At 38.3% G+C, this 24947-nt stretch overlaps 1 protein-coding gene and 1 long non-coding RNA gene across 2 annotated transcripts in view; one reads left to right on the top strand and one right to left on the bottom strand.

Moving 5' to 3' along the window:
* Positions 1-4807, top strand: part of LOC118692293 (uncharacterized) — a 170122-nt gene extending 165315 nt beyond the window's left edge. The window contains exon 9 of the long non-coding RNA XR_008508243.1: positions 242-4807. This is a non-coding gene — a long non-coding RNA (uncharacterized LOC118692293). The remainder of the gene's footprint in view (positions 1-241) is intronic.
* Positions 4214-24187, bottom strand: RAB38 (RAB38, member RAS oncogene family). The gene is made up of 3 exons (XM_036392010.2): positions 23912-24187; positions 15990-16270; positions 4214-6011 (listed from the first exon to the last, which is right to left on the bottom strand). Exons 1-3 carry the CDS (start codon positions 24114-24116, stop codon positions 5859-5861), a joined length of 639 nt encoding a protein of 212 aa, XP_036247903.1. The 5' UTR covers positions 24117-24187; the 3' UTR covers positions 4214-5858.
* Between the last annotated feature and the right edge of the window lie 760 nt (positions 24188-24947).

Below are 24947 nucleotides of genomic sequence, written 5' to 3'. Positions count from 1 at the left end.
TTCAAGTCACACAAGGCACAAGGTAAAAACAGCAATTTGTGTCCTAGAAAATTCGTATAACTCTATGTAAAAAAAACTTCATGCTGTGTCAGATTTTCATAAAACTTCTTGCTGAGGAAGTTGTCAAGCATCAATGTTTCTTTAATTGGTCCTGTATTGGTCCCAGATGTTTCTGTTCACCCTCACCCCGGTTGCTTGCTATTCCTTGCTTCCCCATTCATTATGTTTACCTCCTTTGCAGGATTTTGGATGTGGCTGAGGCATCACTGTTAAAGGAGCATCTTGCACTGGCCCTTTGCTCTCATGGTTTGTGAAGACTAAACACATGGATTCATGGAAACAGAAGATAGATGGATAGATCTGCATGGTACAGCAAATTAACCTTTAGGTGCCACTAGTTAGGCACCACTGACTCAAACCTTTAACAAAGATGCCATTTTTGAAATCAAAACTTTCAAAACTACGTAAACTCTGTAGATGCCAGGTGGAGCTATTACCAGTTGCTGTGGAATTGAGCTGCTATAGCTTAACAGCTTATTTTCTGGAAGAAACCAGGTAAATACCAAACTAGAACTTTCTGTTGTTGACCTACAGAGAAGTCTACTGGGAAATTTTCATTTTCTCAGCTTCCACTCCTTGGAGTGGTGTGCTGTGGTTTTTCTCAGTTTAATATCTTGTCTTTGTAAACTATTATTGCTGAATTTGAAACATAGGACACAGAGGTTCCAATCTTAATTCGGCATCTGATGCACTGCAACTGTAAAGGGGATCATTTTCAGAAAATTAACATTCCCAAATTGTGCAGTCAAATATATTTCCTTGTTGAGAGATGTAGTCAGTGTAGCTGCAACTGTGCCACCAAGTACTGGGGATTTGTTGAGGGTCTTGTAGTACCCTCAGCCATGGGGTGTGAGAGTGTCAGGTTGCATCATTAAAAAAGTAAATTAATCCAGAATGCAAATATTTTTGCTTTTGTAGCAGAAAAGCTGAAAACTGTAAAATAAATACTACACTGACACTGCATGCAATCTTCTCTCTTTTTTCTTTTTTTTTCAATTAATAAGGCAATCTAATATTTCTAGGGAATCATGAAAATTCGAGTATGAAACACTGCTGGAGGTACCATCTTGTCCTGACAACTGAAGAAAAATGAACTTATTATATCCTAGACATGCAGGTGCCCATTTTACATATTTAGGCCATTTTTTACCCAGTAGGACTTTCAAGAACTGAGCCTGTGGTTACTAATGAGCCTCCAAACTGATGATGTATCTATTTGTGAGCCAAAAATTCTGCCTGTAAAATCAAACTTTGAACTGAGGTTCTTTGAAGAGCTGGAACCATAAAAGTTGCATCTGGAATTGGATATAAAATAGGGAAAAAAGGTGGAAGGTTTCTGTCTGAGATATGTAACCCTTTAACCAAAGTCAAACATTAACCTGGATGGTTTAAAAGAGAAGTTGTACAGAAAGTAAGCAGTTTAAATTAAATTATTAAAATGGACTTTTATATATGTCATAAATTGTCTACATATGAGGAAAGCTGAATTACCTTATGGCTACTTGTATGTGCCTACTTTGGCTAATGAATTAATTTTACAAATTACTCATATTCCATGTCTTGTCAGAAATACCATCTTTTATTACAATAGAACCTGTGGTCACATGCATAAATATTGGTGCAGTGAAAGATATTTTGACTGACTATCTCCTGGCAATTGACACTAAATTAATTTCTCACATCTGTTTACCAGTTTCACTTTATCCAGCTAGAAAAGGTGTTTCAAGAAGTAAAACAATACTGCTGTTTAAAGGTGCACATTCTCCTTTCCTCTCTCTCTCCTTCTCCATTTTATAGAGTCAGGTAGGTTAAAGCAGAAAAAAATCTGAAGATAAAATATTGATGTACAACAATTCAAGCTGAATGCATAAAGTACTGTTGGAACAGCTATTGCTGAATAGAAAAATTATTGAAAATACATTCTCTAATATAAAAAGTGTGTAAGAATAACAAAGCCTGATTTTCAGATTCCCAAATGTCTGTCTATTGAAAGCTGAACCTGGTCAAATAAATGATGATCTTTCTGGAATAACTGAATAATTATCTTTCACTCCATGTATTTTCCTATCAGCAATATGTCTATGCTGCCCGAAGTATTTAGGGTCATGAGGGGTTTTTTTTGTATGGAGCTTCAATACAGAAAATGAAAGACATTCTGTCATTTCTGGTGTTGTAAATGATGTCCGGGGGTGAAGATGTTCAACCACTGTTTTCTTTGAGTATTTTGGGGTAATCTCTCATGTCCAGCACCTCCCTTGCTCCCTATCAACATGTGGTTTGAGGTGCTGGGACATCCACAGGGCTGTATTTTGAGAATTAGTAAGAAAATGAATGTTAATTCTGCTTTGCAGTACCTTTGCCCATTTGCAAGGCAATAGAGACTCATGGTTCATTTCTTATTGCAAACAGAAAGGGAAAATTTTTAATTTTGAAATGGACGTGTGATTAAGATGCCTGGTCCCTGGTGACCAGAAAAGAGGACATAGCGCAGAGTGCATAAAAAAACCTAAGGAAATCCAAGCTTTTAGGGACTGACACTTTACATTTCCTTAAAGGGTATTGGCACAAAATGAGCTCATTAATTCTAAATTAAAGCTTTTATTCTGGCCTGCCTACAACAATAACCTCCTCTAAAAAGGCTCTGTTTGCTAGATATTCAGGTTGCATTCACACATTTATTGTGAATGCAACAGAAAAAGACTTGACAGATTTTTATCACTTTAGTACAAATAAAAATGAACATATGTAATTATGTAACCTCCTAAGGAGGCCTGGTTCTTTGTGATACTCTTCTAATTCTCATGGTGTAAATATGTATGACTTTAGAACTTACATCTTGTATAGTCCTTAGTCTAGCAATTGACCACACTCTGTCCTCCATCTTCCAGAGGTGGAAAATCTGCCCAAGAAGGGACTGCAGTGGAACCTGACACCACAGAAACATTATGGAACAGATAATGAGCCCATACTTTAAAGCTGGTTTATACCATAGAGTGAGGAACAAAAATACCTCTAAGTGTTTATTTAAGTGTTTTATTTATGCAGGGTTGTTTTAATTACTGTTATACCAGATCTTTAGCCGTAGTTCTCAAAGTCTTGAGGAATCTCCCATTATGTTTAGTGTGCATTGCTAGAAGCCATCAAATAAAGGTGATATGAAGATAAGCAAAACACATTAGAAACTGCTAGGTTTGTTGCGAGTTGGGCATAAAAGTATATTTGGATGAAATGGCAATTTCCTCTGCTTCACCTGAGATCCACAGATTCATAAGTGAAGTACAGGGCTCAACTCATGAAAAATTAGCCCTTTAGAAGCTATCTGAGATATCTAGCTCCTTGTATTAACCATAGTGTTGGCTCAGGATATGAATTGTTATCCTTAATAAGGCGTCCATATGACTTGACTTAAATGATGCTTTAAATTTGAAATACCTGATGTGGCTCTAGTTCTGAATTGCAGCTTTGTTGCTGAGATTATTAACCTAGTGCCATGACATCTGTGCAGCCACAGCTTCCGTTTGCAGACCATCTGCAGCCAATCTGATCAGCCCATGCAGTCACACGTTGCTTTATAACCTTGACCAGCTTAACTGAGGTGGAATAATTGAAGTTAATTTTTGTAGCACAGGCAAGCCTTTGAGAGATTTAGAACACTAAGGCTTTACAGCACCATGTATTTATGCTAGAGGGCACTCATATTTTGTTCTGAGCAGTATCAGAGCTTGGCATTTGTGTATCCCCAAAGCACAGTGCCAACAGTAACTTTCAGGGAGTGCTGTGAGGTAGGTGTGTACATAGATCCCTGTTTTACAATTGAGGAAACTGAGGCAGGAAGCTTAAGGTATTTGACACAGATCACAGCAGGAGTTAAAGAATGTTTAACACAGGCATTAAAGGATACACAGCATCCAAGACAACTTGAAAATTACTCTCAAAAAAGCTAGCTCATTATATTTATATATATGTATCCATACATCTATGTGCAGATTAATTCTGGATGTGAATTTTTATTTTTAAAACTAGAGACTTTGTTTTCTTAATCCAAAATTCTGTGAGAAAAATGGAAGGCTTTAGGAAGAGCACATAAAGAGCTATGTCCCTGTCCCTGGCTCTCCAGAGAGAGAAAAATAGCTCTTATCTGCAGTGCCTATATAGTAACAGAGAATTTAGTGAGAGGCACAAAGTCATAGCATCATTTAGGTTGGAAAAGAACTTTGAGTCCAAACATACATTGCCAAGCAGGATGAATTTTACAGGCACATGAAACTCATAGGTCCCACAGTATAAGGTCAGCTTGAGGATTTTTTTTTTTCATTTTTCCTATGCACCAGGTATTCACTAGACTGAGAATTTCACTCCTTCATTTCCAACTAAGTGTTCAGTGAAGTATTGAAGTGGCATCTACAAACATAAGGCAGATTTTGTCTCCTCCCTTCTATGCTGTTACACCTCTCTAAAAAGAGGAACTCATGTCTGAAGACAGCTCCTGCAACTGAGAGTTCACAGCTTAGGAAGGAAAAGTCTAGGTAAGAACAGAATTTGCAAGTGATTTGCAGGATAGAGGCAAAGTTTGTCTTGAAGGAGCTTGCAGCCAGATGTCGAGACTTCTTGTCTAGACACACTTCTCTGAATGACTCCACCAACCTGCACCTTTTGTGAGATGCTGAAAATCAACAATTTTATTTCCACAGTATGGCTCAATAAATTCTTCACATCTTCCAGAAGTGTCTCTTAAGACTGTTTCATTCTGCTTGCTTCCTGTGATGATTCATATACATTTTAGAAGAATGTTTTCAGAAAGCAAATACCCTTCTGCTCAACACAGATGGATTCCTGAAAAGTTCTGCTGGTATCTTGGAGTGTGGATAGTGAATTTTCCCATGAGAATAAACGTAATGAAGGGATGCATGTTAGGACTTATACAATATACACCGTTTAAACACGCGGGGATATCTGTGGCATGAGGGATGAGAGGGAGGGGAAAAAATCAGTGTGAGCTTTCCAGAGGACATGCTGGCTTTATAGAATAGATAACCCTTTCTGAAAAGCCTGATCTCCTTCACCCAGGAGACTGTACCCCTGATTGCCTGTTTTGTCACCCTTCAGCCTTGACTTGTTCCATTTTGCTTCATCTAAGATAAGGCTATCAACTGTGAGAATGCAACTCCTCAGAAAGAGGGAGCAAATTCTTCATCAGTCTCGGAAGGTCAGATATTCTGGAGAACTGAATGATGGGAAATGTTCCTGCATGTTCAGGCCTGTCACTACATCCAGGAGACTGAACTTGCAATGGGAATATTTAACTGTGAGCATTCTTGGTGTCTGTTTCCGAACAGCTCAATTTTCATTTTCATCATAATCTTCCTCATATGAAACAAGATCATTCAAGTTTGAGGGGTGACAAAGAGTGCAATGATGAAATTTTCCTGGTCAAGATATTGAGGAAACATCCTGGAAATCAATGGACAAGTAGGGTGCTGCTGCAGTCTCATCACAAATACGAATTTTCAGAAACCACATGGCAAAGAAATGGATTTTGATATCACTGGTGCCACCCAAATAGGAAAACACAGCCATCACCATGAGTCTTACTTGACCAATAGCCATAGAGAATTTTGAATAGTTGCTAGGAATGAACACCTCATAATAAATTTTAGCTGAAAAAAAAAGAAAAATTTAAATATATTTTTGAGAAAATTACAATCTGCTTAGGGACAATGTAGGCAGGCTGGTTTTGTTGAATAAAGTATAAATTGTGAATCATAGTTGCTCAGCTCTTGTAATAGTCTGGAAGTCTCTTAAGATTTAAAGCAAGCTGAACAACTGACAATCTTGGAGGAATTCAAGTGTGGTTTTATAATATCTGGTTCAACCGACTGAACTGGATCACTCTCACTAGCAATTATGTGTTTCACCAAGCATCTGGAAGCTTCATTGATGTTTATATTTTCCTGCAAATAAAAGAGAAAGAGAGGTTGATTAGTCAATAATAATAAAAACATATTGCGTATTTCCTGTGCATAGTTAAATTTTTCCCTCATCAACATCAAAAGTTTACATACCATAATAAACAGTTTTCAAAAATTGACTGTGTTAAATAGTGCTTACTGGAGTTTTGAAGTTTTATATATATTAAGATTCATATATGTTTTAAAATGTATACAGAGCTGATTTGAAATTACCTCAATCTTTTGGTGATTTGATTGCTTCAGCAAACTAAAAAACAAATGCCAGAGAGGTGTTGAGGATCAATGCCTGAAGTAAAGCTCCAAAGACCATATTTCACTGCTTGAATAATGGTTACTCATTTCCAAATAGTTAATTACCTACCAGTAATTACAGCCATGAATAGGACTTATTTTTTAAAGCCTATCCCACAATTTCAAGATTTCTGTATGCAATGCTTACAATGAAACCTGTGATGGACCAGTTTCATTGAATAAATGATACAATCTCAAATTACTCACAAAACAGTAAAACGGTTCTGTATGGTTTGGAGTCCTCCCTTATTTCTTGTTGAGGTTGACTGCAATGCACTGCATCTCCCATGCACTGATTCAGAAGAAATATATCACCGCTGGTTTTTGTGGTAGGACAGAAAGCCTCACTCTAGGGATTCAAAATGAAAGCTAAAGCACATATTTTCCTACATGGGCCTGATATCAACTGCACATTTAACTTGCAGCAGTTCTTACCCTGTTTGTAGAATAAGTAAAGCTGAAACAGCTTGATCATTGAGACACAGCTCAATGCAGCATAGAAAATAAGCAGTAGTACTGAATAAAGATTTTTTTTTTGTAAATAACAGCCACCAATACGTTTGGAATGAAAATTCAGGCTTTCTGGCATAAAAGGCACTCTTCTAGTGTAACTATTGGCATTGATTACTTATTTTAGAAGGCAGGATTTAGAAACTTCACTGTAGCTTCAATCTTCTAGGAAATTGTATCACACAGCCACATACATCCATATGGAAATGCATACCAGTGCATAGGCATACATTTGTGTATATACACACACTACTCTTGCTCAGTAAAGATAATGTTCGATTTGCAGCCTAAGATTACCCAGCTTTTCAAGTTGAATCTCTGAGTCATAGACTAGTTTTGACTGGAAGGGACATTTAAATGCCATCTAGTCCCAATTCTCAGGCTTGTCCAGGTCCCTCTGGATGGCAATCTGAAGCCTGCTGTACTGAGGCCATAAACTAGCTATAAAAGAAAGAAACGTGTGTGTTTCAGTAGAGAAGACACATTTATAGGAAAATCAAAAGCTAAAGGAATAGATTCTTTGTCTTTTATGCTATCTCCCACTTTCCAACTAGCCACCACATGCTGGACCATGACTTTATCTAATCCCCTTGAAATCAATGTCAAAACTCCACAAATTCCATTGTCCATCCCTTTGAATCACAGTAAAGGACTGAAATCTGTGGATCTAGCTGAAAATGTTAAATAGTGCAAGATTTCACAGGTTTCTTCAATGACAAACATGAACTTAAATATTTTGTATGTAAAGAATATCAGTAAGTTGTAACCTCCCAATACTTTAGAAAAGCACATATTAACGTACATAGTAACTGCTAGAAAGTAATATGGGGCTGGGAATTGTCTCTCTACTGAGATGTTAAAATTCTGGTGTATCACATGGCTCTCTCAGACCAGACTAGAAAATTCCTCAAGCATGCACTGAAAACCCTTTTCAGAGCACTGTGAAATTTTATTAAAAAAAAACCCCAGACAACGAAAAATATCTCTCAGCACTGCTTAGAAAACTGAAGCCAAAACAGGATTGTTAAATGCACAAAAACAGAAATGTAAATACCTTTTGCATTGTGTTTGTTTTTACTGATGGACTGGTGAGCATTTAATTTGCCCATGTGCTGCTTATGTGTTGAAATAGCAGTATGTGTTTATTTAATAAGGTCTTAGGGACTATCTAAGATTCTACCCAAAATGATTAATGTTCAGATGTATTAACAGCAGCCATCTTTGTCAGAGGCTACCATTTTACAGCACTGGGAAAGGGGGAAGGAACCAAGCCCACAATTGCATAAAATTTATATATGTGGACATCCCTCATCCCTGCTTGTGATGGAAATCCATGTGGCAGACATGAGCCTAAAAATGCAGAAGAAAAAGAAGTCTCCAGCCAGTACTCAAACAAGAAAAAAAAAAAAAAAGCAAGAGGGAGGAATAAAAAGTCCTGTCCTGAGGCTACTGAGTCTAGAGAGTCAGTTTGTCACCTTTAACATTTATGTGAAGTGTTTAAGCTGTGTGGATGACCATTTCAGCTGGGGTACAAGGGGAGGAAGAGGAAGGGTGACCCTGACAGACAGCACAGCTGGTTTTGAGTTTGTGTCTAGCTCCAGCCTGCTCCTGTGGTTCAGATGACAACTGGCACACAGTATGGATGAGAAGTAATATGTTAAGTCACCTGCTGCAAGGAGCCTGTGGTCATTCCAAAAAAGCAACTCCTGCTGTCCCAGATCCCTGCCTTGACCACTTCCTTTCTCATGCTACTATTGCCTTTTGTTACCACCTTAATCCTGTGGTGTCCTAGACCTTCAGATCAGACATTGCTGTATTCTGGGCTGACTAATGAAATATTGATTTCTCCACCTCTCCTTCTATGGTGTGTTTTGCAAAATAAAAATCTGTATTCTGCTAGGCAGTGAAAAAGCTACAGACAGTAGGAGGTGATCTGCTATCCAAACACAGACATCCAGAGGTCTGGTGACTTTAGGGCCCATGAAGTGTTGAGAGGCAATCAAGGGGAGGAAAGAAAAAGAAAGTTAAAATCCACTCAAACACAAAGAAACCAACAATCAGAGTGTAAGGTTGTACAGAGAAGAATAATCACAGACAACCCACTAATGGTATTGAGACATGGAAACTGCCTCAATTATACCTGAAAATAAAATTAATTATGTTTCAAAAAAGCAAGAAAATATAGATGAGACAGTGGAGTGAAAAACTATCTTTCAGTGGGTCTCTATGTTGAAATGCCATAACTGTCACCTCCCATATGGCTTTGTCCTACAAAAGAACATCACAGAAACTGTGATGATTGCTGAAGTTCAGACTTTTTTCTCTCCTCTCCTCTCCTCTCCTCTCCTCTCCTCTCCTCTCCTCTCCTCTCCTCTCCTCTCCTCTCCTCTCCTCTCCTCTCCTCTCCTCTCCTCTCCTCTCCTCTCCTCTCCTCTCCTCTCCTCTCCTCTCCTCTCCTCTCCTCTCCTCTCCTCTCCTCTCCTCTCCTCTCCTCTCCTCTCCTCTCCTCTCCTCTCCTCTCCTCTCCTCTCCTCTCCTCTCCTCCCTTCCCCTCCCCTCCCTTCTCCTCCCCTCTCCTCCCTTCCCCTCCCCTCCCTTCTCCTCCCCTCCCCTCCCTTCCCTTCCCCTCCCCTCTCTCCCTCTTCCTCGCACCTGCAGTGCTTGTTATCCAGCCTCCTCAGAGGCCACTTTTACCTTCACAGTTCTCCAAACACAGGAGACACTCTGTCTCCCTATATTGCTTTCAAGGCTGGTATTACTCAGCCCTGCATCTTTGATGTGTTTATCTGGACAGCAGCTTTCTGTGATAGGGAAGTGCTGCTATGGCCATTTGTCAGAAGGAGAAAATGCAGAGCCACATGAATCCTAGTCCACCATGCAGTGGCTAGCTGGAAAGTGGGAGATAGCATAGGATGAAGTGTTCACATGATAAGGTAAGAATGCAACAATTTCCTTTCTCAAGAAAAGCTCTTTCCCAAGAGAGAGCTTTTACTGCAAGTCCAAAAAGGATCTTACTCACGTTATGGTGTCTTTATCAGTCCTGTATCCCTGATTCAGCATGCCAGCCTTTATAAAAGCCTTTCCCAAGCACCTTGCCTTGCCCTGTCCCCTGAGGTGCCCTAGCTCATTTCTGTGTGGCTCAGTAAGCCCCAGAACCTGATACACTATCCCAGTCACTGCAAGAGCTGAGATGTGAATCCATCCCTGAGTGATTTATCCTCCATCAACCTGCCAAAATCTGCCAGAGCAAGGACCTGAACCCTGCTTCTGTGACAATGCCTGACTACTTGTGCAAGTCTTTCTTGCGGCCTCATCAAGAAGGAATGGAAAGGTGAAAATCAGAACATGCTACTCTTTATTCTATTACCAGAAAAAAAAAAATCAAAGTAAAGAAAATAACTCTGATTAATCTCTGAAATCCAGAAAGGAACACTGGAGGACACAAATGAAAGTAGCATTAGTAGATCAATCTTATTAAAATATACCCTTTCAAAGGGCACTTTTATGGAAGGGATAGCAACTGAGGGCAGGGAAAGAGAGCTGCATTATTGAAAACCCTTGAACTGATTGCTATTGGAAATAATGTCTTGTAAGCAACAATCAACTAAAGGGAAAATAAATACATTATTGAATGTGACTCAAAGCAGTACACAAGCTCAGCAATCATTTTTGCATTCTGGATTACCTTCCCCCTTATCTGTCATCTCTACTGCAGATGCAGAACATTAACATTTAGGGCATTCCTTTTTAATATATGAAATAAGTTCCCACAGATTAGAGTGGCTCTTAGCTCTTTGTAGAAGAATAAAGGCCCTGACAAGTTTTCATGGCCTGTATCAATTTCAGATGAAAGAAATTTTGTTTCTTTCCCATGCACATATCTTGGATTTGACTATCTGGTTGTTTTCTGATAGAATGCTTTTCCCATTGACAGTTTCTTCCTCTTACTGATTCTGATGCTTCTGAGTCTTACCTTGAAAACCACGGTGAAGAACAGTGTGGATGCAGGCACAGAGCTCTTGGGGAGCTCTAAATCAGTGCTGCCTAGAGACATGACCTTAGACTACTGCTGCACTTGAAGGAAATTGACTTCCCATAAGCAAACATTTACAAATTGTGAAATATTCAGGTATTAGATGGGAGCCTAGTGAGAAGCTCATAGCTTCCACATTTTATTTCCATACTGCACTAAAATCCAGGAGCAAGGAAATTACTTGAAAGATGCTTTAACCTGCCCTCCCCTCAAACTAGCACTCTGAGGGAATGGTTCCACATGCTCCCTTAGCAGAACTCCCTGGAAACTGCTGGGAACAGAGCCTTATTAGGATGGTGTGCTGTGCTCCTGCAGTGGTGTTTCTAGGAAAATGCAGCCATACAAGTTAAAAGCCATCTGGATGCAGGAACATGAAATTCATGGATGTGAACTGCTGTGACAGCAACTCTGAGAACAAGATCTTTTCTGTGGTTGAATTCTTACATCTGGTTGAATAGCCTGCAACAAAATTATTTCACTTAATGACTTTCTGATTTCAACAATTTTGTGTTTCTCTGAATTTCCAGATTTGGGACAGCACTAAATAATGCATTTCATAAAAGTGATCCAGAGAGCTACAGGACAGCTCTAATACCCATAGGATAATCTGAATGGGCTCCTTTTAATTACAGGAAAAAAACTCTGCAGAGGATTCTGCTCAGAGTGATTGTACATCTGAAATGAAATATCCTGCCTTAAATCTCAGCTTTATTTCTTGCTTAATGGCAGAATCTGAAATATTTCCTCAAACTGTACTGTGAGATTGGTTAGACTTTTTTGAGTGAATTAAAAAGACAATTTAGGGAGCCACACATCCCTAACTGGGTCTGGCAGTCTCAAATGGATTGCTTGGATTAAAGTTACCAGATCAGCAGATTAGTTTAGAGCGTCAGCCTAATTCAAATACATGTCCAAACCTTGTTTTTCTTTATGGAAATCAGAAATGCTTATCCAGTTCCTCTGCAAATATACTTCATACCATGCTTTTTTCATGTTTCATAATAATTGTCCAATCAAAAGAACTGAAGAATCTGTTATTTAAACAAGGGCTAGTAGAGCCTATATTATTCACAGAATTCCCTGGTAAGACAGGAAGAATTAATGTCTTTGTTTTTTGAAAGAAAGGCTGGAACAGAGGAGAGAATGACTTTCTGAAGGCAACATAGCAATGGCAAAGAGGACTTTTGATTGCTCGTCCAGCATTTGGGCTCTCTAGATTATTTTAAGGTCTCTTCCAACACAATTCATTCTGAATCTATGGTGGCACACCATGGACTGCCTGTCAAACAAAAGCTGAATAAAGGACATCTTATTATCCAAATTTTTTAGAGGCAGAACTATAACATTGTCCTGGTCCAAATAGGATGTATCCAAATAGCCCAGAGACTCAGACTGCTCATCAGTCTCCAGGTCATGATGCTCAGGAGACAAGGAGCTGTGTGCTTAACCTAGTTTTATAAGGATCTGAAAAGCACAGCTACCAGCCTTTCTGGGCAATTTGGACAAAACATGAATGTCTTTTCATCTAATTCTGTATTGCTGACAGCAGAATTACAACAGGGAAAAGTGGAACTCAGGCATAATAACAGCACAGCCATAGCGAGTTGTAAGGCATTTAAGGTTTTTCTGAATTAGGTACTTTCAAGAACATTTAGTTTTGCCTGACTTGTCTGTTTTGTTGCACAAGTTCCATTTTTATTATAAAGTGATAATAAGCTTGAAATTGCTCCTTTTCTAATCCAAGTCAAAAGCTCACCTCTTTGAACTAGGCATGGTTGTGAAAACAGTTTGAAGGCTTGGAAATGTGAGTGGAGCTCTCAGCTGCTCTGGCCACGTGCTGGATAATTTAATGTGTGACAGGAAGAAGAAATTTCCTTCCTTTAAAAGAATGATTCTTTCACAATAGATGTGGTCATGAAATTTATTAAAGAATTAACTATTAAGGGTTATTTGGTGACTATCTGGGGATGTGCCTCTTAGACTGCAATCAATATGGGTGAAGTAAAAATGCAGATATAAAAGAGACCAGGCTCACCACCGGCTATATGGCAACAACAGTGTAACTTGTGACTACACTGTGAGGTGGTGTTGCCCAATAAGGCCCTTCTCACATGGAAAACTATCCAAACAAAATCTTCTGTCCTTGTAGGGAGAAAACTGAAAGAGGGTTATTTCCTTCAGATCAATGTAGGAATCAGAACTAATACATAAGTTTGCATTAGGTGGCTCAAATATTTTATATTGGAGTGGTTATCTTACAAAAATAGCACCAGGGAATAATACAGAGATTTTTTTTGTGTAATCTTCCAGTGAAAAGCTTAAAAACATTGACAGCTTGAAATATGGTAGGTACATATATAGCATGCTACTTTCTGCAAGGCAACCAGAACAAAAATATGTTCTTTTTATAAGTAATCACCTTTGTTTTTCCAAAATGCTTAAATCATATTCAGTTTGTTCTCAAGGCTTTAACATTTCCAAGCACATCTCCAGAAAACCTCTGGAGATCTAATTATTCCAGGGTACCACAAAAAGAGAGTTATTACTTATTTGAACTGCTAAAACTGATATCTGCAATATGATGACTCCTTTGTCCATGCTATTCTGCTTCAAAAGAGTTCCTATTGTCTGTAGCAAACAGAGTTAGTAATTTTTTTTTATCAGACCCAAGTTCAATTACTTATGATGCCCTAGGCTGAAAGAATACCAGGTATGTACAATATCCAGAATTCTAAAATAGTAGTAATATTAACTTTTGTTTAGAAAAGGAAGTGCAAGGTTTAGTTTAGGACTTAGATCAAGTGGGGAAATTATTTTGATCTAACTTAGTTTAAATGTTGTGATTCTACCATCTTTACTGGAATGACTCTCTGCATAATTTTAAAGTCAGAAGCCTCCAATTCTGGGTGGAAATCAGGTGTGTGGATTGCAGAACAACAGGTCCTAGCCTTTGGTGTATAACAGCAGAGAACAGTCTGGTAGCACTCTGTGCCCTCAACTCTCAGCATTCCCTTCAGAGTGGCTTTTGAAAGCAAGTCTTTTCATAGCTGGATTTTTTTTCTGTTCCTACAGGATTGCACTGTTAATCTGGGGACTGCTTGGCTTTTGGAGTTAAATAATGTAAGAAGAATCTAGATATTTACCATATCTAAAATAAGAGAAATTCTTAATTCTGTGCAGCTTAGAGAAACTTGGGGAAAATTCCTCTGTTATGACTTTAAAAAAAATTTTTGTTCTCTATACATCTTTTATGCTGCCATAGTTCTGCCCCAGACTGGCTCCATCATCATCATAAAATTCATTTTCTGACATGATCTGCAATGACTCTTGGCACAATAAATGTGGTTGTCCTTTATGAGTGGTTGTCCTTTTTGAGTGCTTGCTGGGGACTGGTGTATGGACTTCATGGTACAGATGCCATTCTCATAGTAAAATGTAGTTTATCATAAAGAGGAACACTGGATTCTCTTGGCCTCACACAACACAAATCAGCAGATGAAGCACAGACCTAAATGCAAACCAGGTGCTGCATGTGAACGAATAGGAATACCCTGTTGTAGAGCAAGATAGTTTACATACATACTTAGACCAACATTTCTCTCTATAAATGGCATCTTAAGAAACAGTGGCTGAATTTGAGACCCATTCAGTAGAGAAGCAAAGGCATTAATTATAAAGACATAGAATCATAGAATGGTTTGGGTTGGAAGGGACCTCTTCAAATCATCTTGTCTAACCTGCCTGCCAGGGCAGAGACATCATCAGCTAGACTGGGCTGCTCAGAGTCAAATCCAATCTAGCCTTGAATGTTTCCAGGAATGGAGCATCCACCACATCTGGGTGAACTTGTTCCAGTGTTCCACTATCCTTTGTCAGAAAAAAAGATTTCTTATCTCTAGTGTAAATCTACCTTCTTTTAGTTTAAAACCACTACCCCTTGTCCTATGACAACAGGCTCTCCTGACAGGTTTGTCCCCATTTTTGTTATTAGCCCCCTTAAGTACTGAAAAGCTGCAGTGAGCCCAGAGTTCATGCAACTGCTTGAGGCAGTCTGGGATATGCTGCTATTCCCCTGCTGTTACTTCTGCTGATTACTAGTGAAACATCTTTTAAATATTATTGCTTAAAGAAGGTGTCAAGACCAGAAAAGTAAAACACAAATATACACCCTAAAAGTTCTTAAGTACCTTACATAAACTGTTTAAAAGGAATTAAACAATCAAATGTAGCATTTTGGCTTCCAGCCTACTAGAAATCTAGGTTAAACCAGAACCAAACTGTTTACATTTCAAACATCCAAAACTTCCCCAGAGCTGTTAATGATAACACCAGCTTTCATAATAGGAAACAATCAACACAATATCCACTGAATTGTTGTGTTCAAATCAATATTTCACATGCCAGCTTCCAAATCCTGCACAAACTGAAATTATCTGAGACATCTCAAATTGATCTACAGTACCTACTTTTGGCCTTTGTAATTTGAAAGTCTGAGTGCCCTTTCTGATTTTTATCTTAATATTCCGTGCACTCAGGAAATCAGTACCAAGACAAAGAATTGAACCTCAGAGCAGCTTATTCAGCCTTTTGACCACTGATATTTTCCTTCCTTCCCCAGATATGTGATTTTTTTGAAAAGACTTTTGAGAATGAGAGCTTATAACAGTGAGCATTGTACAAGCACTACAATAGACTGACTTTATTTCTGGAATCTAAGGCAATGAAGCTATTGTCTCAAATCAGCATTTCTCAGGCAAAGTGGTTACATAAATATTTAGAGACAATATTCAATATTAAGAATGATGAAAACCATCTTCATATCATTCACAAGAGGTAGTTTTTATGCCTTGCCTAAGGTCATCCTCCTCCCCAGGCTATTGAGCAGTAACCTGTTGACTGGGTACATACTTTACTGCTGGCCTATCATGGCACAGCAGCTGCATTTCAGAATGTTGCAATAAAATACCTGAAAGAAATAGAATTGCATACTATATATTTACAAATCTATCTTTAATTATTACTACCAAGAGAGGAGCTTTTCAAGGTGCATGTTTAGAGCAAATGAACTATTTTAGGAGCTGATTTCTCTGTCCTTAGAAACATTTGAAAAGAAACAGAAACATTACCTTGGCTGATGTTTCAAACCAGCCCACGAACCCATTCTCTTTGCAGAACTGATCCATCTTGATGCCGTTGTTCATAAGAACATCTATTCCCTGGTCACATTTGTTTGCTAATAGGACTGCTGGCACAGGTTTGCCATTTGGAAGAACCAACTTAGAGTCCAAATCCTCCTTCCATTTTGTCACTGCTTCAAACGTCGCAGGTCTTGTAACATCAAAGACAATAAAAGCTCCCATAGCCTCTCTGTAATACACCCTGGTCATGTTTCCAAATCTTTCCTGTCCTGTAATGAAGAAAGTAGGAGGGAAAAACAAACATTACCTTGTAAAAATCAGTGCTTCCTATCCAGGTCAGTATTTCACATAAAAGGTTTTCTAAGATAACATTACTGAAGGCAGGACTTCATTTTAAAAGTCTCTGGGAAACTACTCTTTGCCTAAATAATTATAAGTACCATGCTAGAATAATTTGTGTGAAAATGCAGGAAAGTATTGCATGAAAAAGGAATTTTCAAGCCAACATCCAAGGAAATTCAATGAAGTTCATTATAAGTGAATAATAAGTGTGATAAGTGAATAATAAATGTATGGTCTTATTAGGCTACCAAATTTCTCAGTCTGTGGACAGTGCCAGGAGTCTTTGAGTACATTATAGGACTTTCAACAAGAGACACAAAAAAATATAGGCACCAGATTGGAAACTCCTTGGTACTATGGTATTTTGTCTAAAACATCTAACACAACCGAAGTGCTCAAGCATGAAGAGGATCCTGCATATTCTCATGCAAATGATAATAACCAGCAGTACCATAATATAGGTCTGAAAACATGCCAGGCATCAGTGTAATTATAAGTTTGCTTTTATTGGCAAACTAAAACACAGAGGTGAGGAAGGTGAATTTAAAGCCTTGAAAACATGGAAAGTGCTCTAAGAAATATCATATTGCAGTAGCAGTATGAAGAGCTGCATTGCTCCACTGAAAAGATCTGTGAGGAGGGTTTCATACCAGTTCTTTCCAGAAGCTTCATGGTTTTATTTGCTGAATTCAAAGTGCTTTCTGGGAAAGGACAGAGTTTTTTGTGAGCTACCAGTACATTAGTATATTCAAACATAGACATTTGTAAATATCTTTCATTTTATATGATTAAGAGTATGAACAAATTAACACATGACATCAGGATGTGGTATGTTGATCAGCTATGGATTTCTTAATATATCTGCTGTTTTCATGGGAACTCTGGAAAAATAACTCTGGAAAAGTAAATTACACAGAACTTTTCTTGAAAATAAAAAAATAGATTTTCTTCTAATGTCTGCAGCACAGCTGTGATCCAAAGAAAAATTGTCAGCTCCTGAAACATTTCACAACAATAGGAGTTTTTAAGACAACTCCTGTACATGCTTCCATAGCTGGGAAAAAGTGCTATGGAAATAGAAGCATTGAATACAAAGCTGTTTCTAGCCTTATTTTCTCAACGTGAGCAATTTTGAGTAGGTTAGGAAGACAAGAAGATTGGCAGTCTGTCTCTGACCCCAGGAAAGTTATTTGTAGAGAATTTGTCTGATATAAATTTTGCTGTCAAATGTAAGGGAGGGCTGAGAAAGGAAAAGTAACAATTGTTTAGCTTCTAGACCATGCACTTTCATTTAATGGAAATAGCACTGAACCCACTTAGGGGGTCAACACCATCAGTTTGTGATGTTTGTCTTTGGTTTTAAGCACTGTGGCAGCAAGGAGACAGTCATACACATGATTCAGAAACCAAAGAAGAAGCCCGTCTTCTCTAAATTCATGTAAATTTTTTTTTATCGTAAAGAGACACTGTGTCCTATTGATAAAGCAAGATAGAAAGAGATTATTTCTGGGAAAGAAGAGGTCATATTCAAAATTTCTTTTGTCTATATTTTTATTCAAATGTCTTATGATTCCTATCAGTGGGCTAACCAGATGAATGGCTAAGTCATGTGCTATTCAATAATCTCCTTGTTGAGAAATTCTTTTTTCATCTGCAAGAAGGTGCCTTCCACCAAAAGCCAAGGTTTAATTAGAAATATGGCAGTGAGGTAAGCAGCAACATATACAAATAGTTTTTGATGGATATTGTATTTCACTGATACTTTATACTTCTCATTCAAAGTTTGTGAGATGCTTACACTGTAGGTGATATGAGAGAAGCTCAACTCAGGCCTCACACATATTTATTAGGACACAGATCACTGGGATAGGTGGGACATGGTGTCACAGAACATTAACTAAATTATTCATTTGCAGAATGAAATCATCCACCATGAAGGAAGTTACTAAAGGAATAAAAGGCTCCTAAGTTGTGATCTTCTGCTTAGTAGTGGCCCACAAATTTCTGACAAATTGTATGAAACTGATTCTTCCTCTGGCTTCCAGCTGCTTTTTCAGATACACAGGATTTTTACTGCACAGAAAAGCCAGTGTGTTCATAAAAGCAGCATTTTGCAGGAAGACAGAGATAACCAATTTCCATCACCAACCACTTCAAAGAAAGAGAAAGAATGGAACTGCATGATTAACTGTCTAAACTGTTTTGAAGTGGTCTTTTTCTCCATCAGTTATAATTAATGTATCAACATACTCGACATAAAGGCATTAGGCCAGTTTGAATGGAAAAAGAGGTGTTTTATACATCAGAGTTTTAGTTTTATGACCTTTGCATAATGACTTTAATTTAAATTGTGGAAAAAGTGATCTTGAGTATTTACATTGAGCTAAATGGAGAACTAAATAATATGTCTAAGGATGCAGAAGTACTCTTTTTTCTACAGATTCTCGCTTATGTGAACAAAATCCTATATTAATAGATGAGCTTCCTAAAACCTTTTAGTTTAGCAGAATTGCTCATAATAATAGGCACTGCTTGATGTATTAAAGATGTCAAAATCTGGCCTTAGGTTTTCAGCAACACAATGTCTTAGGCAGGAATTAGGCTAGAAAATAGATCAGCCATTAGGTATTCAGTGATACCTCTCAGGCAGCCTTGAACATTAGAATCTGCTTTACTGCAAGACCAACTGGGGAAGATTGGTTTTGCTTTTCACTGGAAGGGTAAGAAGCTTGGGAAATATTTGATGTGGCCCCTAGTACTTTACTGCATGACTTCCAAGACCCCTGGCATTTGGCATCAAACCCTGCAATTCCAATGGCCTTTGCCCACTGAGATTGGGCTTTATGTTGGGATTATTAGCTCTGAATTAGATTAAAAAATTAACTGGGAATACTGAAGGTTAGGCATCCCTTTGTAGTCTGAGACTGGGAAAAAATGTCTAATTGTTAATTCAGATGAATCCTACTCTGCTTGGAAGCAAACCAGTGAGACCAAGGTGATAAAGCAGCAAAATTTCTACTAAAGGAAAACACTCCCTGTCTGAAGGGCAGCTGCCTGCACATTTATCCTAATCTCAGTGGTACCTCTGCAGCAGGCAAAGCTATCAGTTCATGGGTTTAAAGCAACCATCAGCTGAACTTTCACAGCTTATAAAAATTTACCCCAAATAAATTTGTACAGTAATCTAAAATTTTCACTAGCCACTATCATCTCTAATAAAGGTATAAAAAATAATGATAAAGGGACTAAAGTCAGATAACTTTCACAATTTTGACCACAGCATCTGAAATGTGGCAAAAAATTTAAATTAAAAAATTATTGAAACTGCCTAATGCTGAGTTTTATGATGCATTCTACTTCTTGCCACTGTCCTAAGAGATAATGCTTTTGGGAACAACCTTGCTTTACAGACAGCCTTTAGCCAACACTGAAAAGCTGGAAACTGTGGGAAAAAATTAAACATCTTTTACCTTTCCCTTCAAAATATCTTTTAGAATATTGACGCTTGAATTCAAATAATTGTCTTTATGGACTGAAGCTTAAGCAGCCCTTGAGCTGATGTTCACCACCCCTGAATGAGGAAAAGCAGGCTGTCAGCAGGATCTGGCCCACAGATTCCAGCACCCATGTCTACTGAAATAAAACCCTCCCAGCAAGAGACTTATTTATGTTTGCAGAACAGTAATTTCAAGGTAACTTAGCCTAGAAATCACCATGACTATCTTATTTATGCATATGTGCTGCAATGCTTAGCAGCTGCCAAAAGCCTAAAATGCTGAGGACGTGCTGTGACTGGCATTAGTGAACAGGTTTCCACTTACTCCCTCTGCAGCATAACAATCCTAAAAACTTTACAAGTGCAGAGATACTCATCTATATCTGTGGCTAGACTGCTGCTTCTGAAGGTGAAAGTGACCTGGAAAGGAAATGGAACTGTTCTTTCCCCAAAGCATTGGTCCAACTGTTTATGAGATGAGAACCAGACTTTTAAACACAAACCAATATCTTTTTGGTAGCAATGAATAACCCAGCCCACTCAAATGCAGAAGGAGTGATTAAGAGGATGCTGAGATGGCTGTTGAAAAGGAGCAGGGAGCAGGCACTGATGTGCTGCTCTCTGATGTACGAAGCTCCTCCCTGCAGTAAATCTATGGCTAATGCTGGTCTTCAGAGAAATCTCTGGACTGTTTGGGCACAAAACACAGACAGTAGCACAGAGAGCAGCCTTGCAGAGAAGGGAATAGAAAATACACCCAGATCTTCTGTCTGCAACAGCTGTTTTCTTCAGAAGCAGTGTGCCAGCCTGCATCTGCAGGGCCAACACCATCCACTGTAACCTTGTGCAAAATATGATTCAGAGTTTCTTTAAAGCTTTCCTTCTCAGAATTTGTTAATGAATTTAAGGTACATAAACACAAAGACAGCAGAAAAGATAAAGAAATAAAGACAGAAATTGACTGAGGGGCAAGATTTAATGTTGTATGACACAGCAGTAGAGATGATGGCACACTTTAACAGGAACACCTAAACTAATAATTTGTGAAACAAAATGGAATTGTTGTGAAGAAATTAAAGAAAGGTGAACTTTATCATGTTTATCTCCTCCCACACTCAATACTCAACATTCAGTCACCTCAAACTTAGGCATTTCACTGAATCAGACATAAGTTCACAGATTTTAATGACAGCATGTTGTTACAAACACCATAACATCACATAGCATTAAGGTTAATCTTACTATTCCTGCCTAACACCTACAGTTTCAGGAATACAGTATGTGTTAAAATCACTGTCTTAAAGTAACAACGTGTAATGCAGAGCCTACATTATCCCTGAATTAATTTTTGTAATACTTAGTTATCCTTGTTTTTTGGCATTACTCTCTCATCTAAATAAATGCAGTTTCAGCATTTAGCTGTTAGATCATATTATAGCTTTGTTTACAAAATTAAAAAACACAGAAAAATATCTTACACAAATATTAACTAAATTAAATTAGATGGCACCAGATAAACCAAATTTACTTTTTCTTCTTATATATGGTAAGGGTAAACCAGGCCAAACTACTTGGTCCAACCACAGCTGGAATGTGTCATTCCTCAAATAAAGTCACAACGTACATAAACCCTACTAAAAATGTAGATAAGTTTGACACTAGTTTTAATCACAATATTTTAAAGAAAATTATTTCTAGATTTTTAAACAATTTACTGCCCATGAAAAGCAAGGAGGAGTACACATATGCTTGGTACTAGGTTCACTGCCTGTATAATAGAGAGGGGAGAGGATATAAGAGCTAAAATAATACCTGATATATATATATATAAATATGATATAAATATGTATTCATATATCATTGCTGATATGAAATATTATCAATGTATTTGCAGAATTTGCTTCAATTCAAGGTGTTCTGCATGCTAAGCCAACATCCTTCAGCATGGTCAGGGACTGGAAGTTTATTTCCTTACCACAAAAGATAAGCCTGACTTGATAACAGAGTCAATCAAAAGAGAAAGGATGTTTTAAGACCAGAGATTTTATTTTCCTCCCTCTTCTCATTGCCCATTTGTATTTTGCAAATGATTTTACATGACCAGCCACGGCCAGGAGAAATCAGTTCCATTCTCTCCATATTTCCAATCAGTTTTACTTCTCTTTCATTTTTGAACCTCTTTTTCTCTCACCAGCCAGATGCCTTATGTGTGATAACTTTTATGCCTGCACCATGATCATCTAAATTCAGCATGTTGCTTACAGAACTTGCTCTCAGTGTACAGCCAGCAGCAGCTAAAGCTCCTTAAGCAGAAGTCATTAAAGCTAAGACAGCAACTCTTTTTATTACCAACCACTGTCTTGACCTTCACAATGATGCTTTGAATTGGGCAATTCATACGAAATTTAGTACTGTGCTGTAATTCTCTCTGTCATGTGTGATAACTCAGAAAGCATGCTAGTCATTCAGTACTACAACTAGGTGTAATTGCTTTTGCAGCCTGACCGAAAGCTACATCATATGATCCGCCAGCACATGATTAGTAGTGTAATAAATCTCTGAAACAAGGCATGCAAAATAAATTCTTTAAGTCTCTGATACAGTCAGAATTCACTATTAAATGCTTTTTTTATCATGCAGAAATGTTTTTCTGGCAGTGTACATATTTGTTGTTACAATCAGCCACTGGTGAACTGTAAAATAAATGTTTGCAACATTATTCTATCTTTTAATAAAGAAAACTGAGCACATATGTATTTAAAACCATAAAACCACAAGACTGAATTAGTGTGTGAAAAAGCGGAGTTTATACGTTTTACATAAAGCAGTGTTGTTGCATAAGTTTTAGTACCTCAGTGCCAAATTCAGAGCTCAGACATGAGACAGCTCAGTGCAGCAGAAAAGCACTCCCTCCACCAATAAGAATGCCAAGAATTTTTTCATTTCACCAGTTTTACCCGGTGCTGTTCCAGACTAGATCAATGAACCTGAGTGGGCTCACAACTCAGGCCACAGGCTGGTGCAGTTGCCTAAGAGCTGATATGATGTTCACCTTTATTCCCTATTTAATGAAAGTAGTTTCTTAATTTAATTGAGTTTTTAAATGCCTCCCCTTATGCTGTAATCTATTGTTACAGTTGTATTTGATTTTTGCATTCCCAAAATGAAAAATTATTACTTACAGCATGGGATATATGCCATCAAGATAAACTTATTTTTTGGACTGAGAAAAAAATGATTGATTTTTCAGAAAGGTGGTGGCAAAAAAGTTGCCTGCTTAATTTGAAGCCAAATCAAAAATGTCTGAAGCACTGACAGCCACAATGTCAAATTCTGTGTGTTTTAATGATGTAACCATGTGGGGATATCTGGACTTTACTGTTTTTCTCCTTGCAGAGGGTAAATAGTCTTTTGTTTTGCTTAATGTTGGAATAAGGCTATTTAAATATGAATAATTATATTTTTAACAACCAGAATGATTGCCAAATAGAAACATTTCTCTTTCCAAAACACATAAGAAGTTGATTTCATTGGACTGAAGGAGGGCAGGTATGAGAGAGAGGAAGAAGGAAGGTATTTCAATAAACTAACTCATATACATTTTCTTTATTTTTTTAACTATAAAAGTAATTTTAATCATCTTACTGAATGCCTCATCTATTCCACCAAATTAAAAAGATTTAACAGGACATTCTTGTTATTCTTCCTCCTGTCATAGAGACCTGTTAGTTCAAGGAAGCAAAACTGAACATTGTCAGCTACAGGGAAAACAACTGGGTCATTTGGAGAGAGGTGCCTGCGTCCCTTAGTATGTCCAAAGGCCTGGGAGAAAAATCAGCTAGCACAGGTTCCACTCTGACTCTCTGGCTTCCCTAGTTTGGGAGTCTGCTGATTTTAGGGAATCTCCAAAATGTCAAGCTGCCCTTAAAGTTTTCTCTCCTCAATCTGCTCTCCCTCACTGCATAGGTAGCGGCAGTTCCCAGCTTTCAGATCAGTACAAATGAGTTGGGCTCTGTATTTTGTATTGTTCTTTGATAAAGGCAAAGGGCAAAGGGCTCTCCTCTGTACTCACCCGCAATGTCCCAGAGCTGCAGCCGTACCACAGTCTCAGCATCCCAGTTCAGTACCTTCAAAGCAAAGTCCACCCCGATGGTGGCCCGGTAGTGGGGGGAGAAGTTCTGGTGGACATAGCGCTTGATGATGCTGGTTTTGCCCACTCCCAGGTCCCCGATCACCAGCAGCTTGTAGAGGTGCTCCTTCTGGCTGTGCTTCTGCATCTTTCCTCTGGCTGCGGCTGCTCCCTGCAAACTGATTGCATGCTCTGCCCCAGGAATCCTGCCAGCCTGAGGGGAAGAGAGGGGTGAGGGACTGGGGAGGGAAGGAAGGAGAGCAAGGTAGGTGGAGGCTCTCTCCCTTCCTACGGAAGCAAGATCACCACATCCAGCAGGCAGCCCTGCTGGGAGATGAAGTAAGGACGAACTGGGGGAAGGAAGTCTCCCAGAAAGTTTTGTGCGTATGTGTGTAAAGGTCAGCACGAGGTGTGTCTGGGATTAGTCTGGCTGCTAAAGGCTTTGCAGGAAAATTCATGCAGCAGTTCTGTACTCTGTTTGGCTTCTTGCTGAAAGGACAGTGTTTCTGTTGTGCACTAGTTTTACACACAGTAAATTTTGAATCACTGCCTTGGTGATAATATATGCTTGTTTCTGGATGTCTTTAAGGTGCCAGTCATTGCAAAAAAACCCTGAAAACTCCTTTCAGAGGTTTCATTTTTGCACTAAAGTGCAAACATTAAACCAGTGTGACTTCAGATTTGGATGAAATTTGGTTCTAATCTGTGTAAGTTAGTGTGAATGCAGTTACATCACTAGTTATAGCGATATACAGCAGCTCTACTTGTGTCCATACTAGGAGGGCTGTACAAATTAATTTACAGCAGATACATATTTTAAAATTTTGTTACCAAAATTGTAATTGTCTCTCTCTACCTATAATCATGCTCCCATCTGAATGCAACATGCAGCTTGTGCTTTGTTTTTCATACATCTGGACTCTAAAATGCAAAAAATCCAGGTTTACCTCATGACTCCGATAATCAGAAGTTATGAAAG

This window comes from Molothrus ater, chromosome 2, assembly GCF_012460135.2.
Source record: "Molothrus ater isolate BHLD 08-10-18 breed brown headed cowbird chromosome 2, BPBGC_Mater_1.1, whole genome shotgun sequence".
NCBI classification, from domain to species: domain Eukaryota; kingdom Metazoa; phylum Chordata; class Aves; order Passeriformes; family Icteridae; genus Molothrus; species Molothrus ater.
The sequence above is the reverse complement of the archived record's forward strand: the minus strand, read 5'-3'. Positions and strand labels throughout refer to the sequence as shown.

Excerpts from the sequence above, each read along its gene's own strand:
- RAB38 (XM_036392010.2), bottom strand. The coding sequence starts at position 24,116 with ATGCAGAAGCACAGCCAGAAGGAGCACCTCTACAAGCTGCTGGTGATC. Across the intron at positions 16,271-23,911 it reads GCAGCTCTGGGACATTGCGG|GACAGGAAAGATTTGGAAAC; the intron begins GTGAGTACAGAG and ends TCTTCATTACAG. Across the intron at positions 6,012-15,989 it reads GGTTTGAAACATCAGCCAAG|GAAAATATAAACATCAATGA; the intron begins GTAATGTTTCTG and ends TTTTATTTGCAG.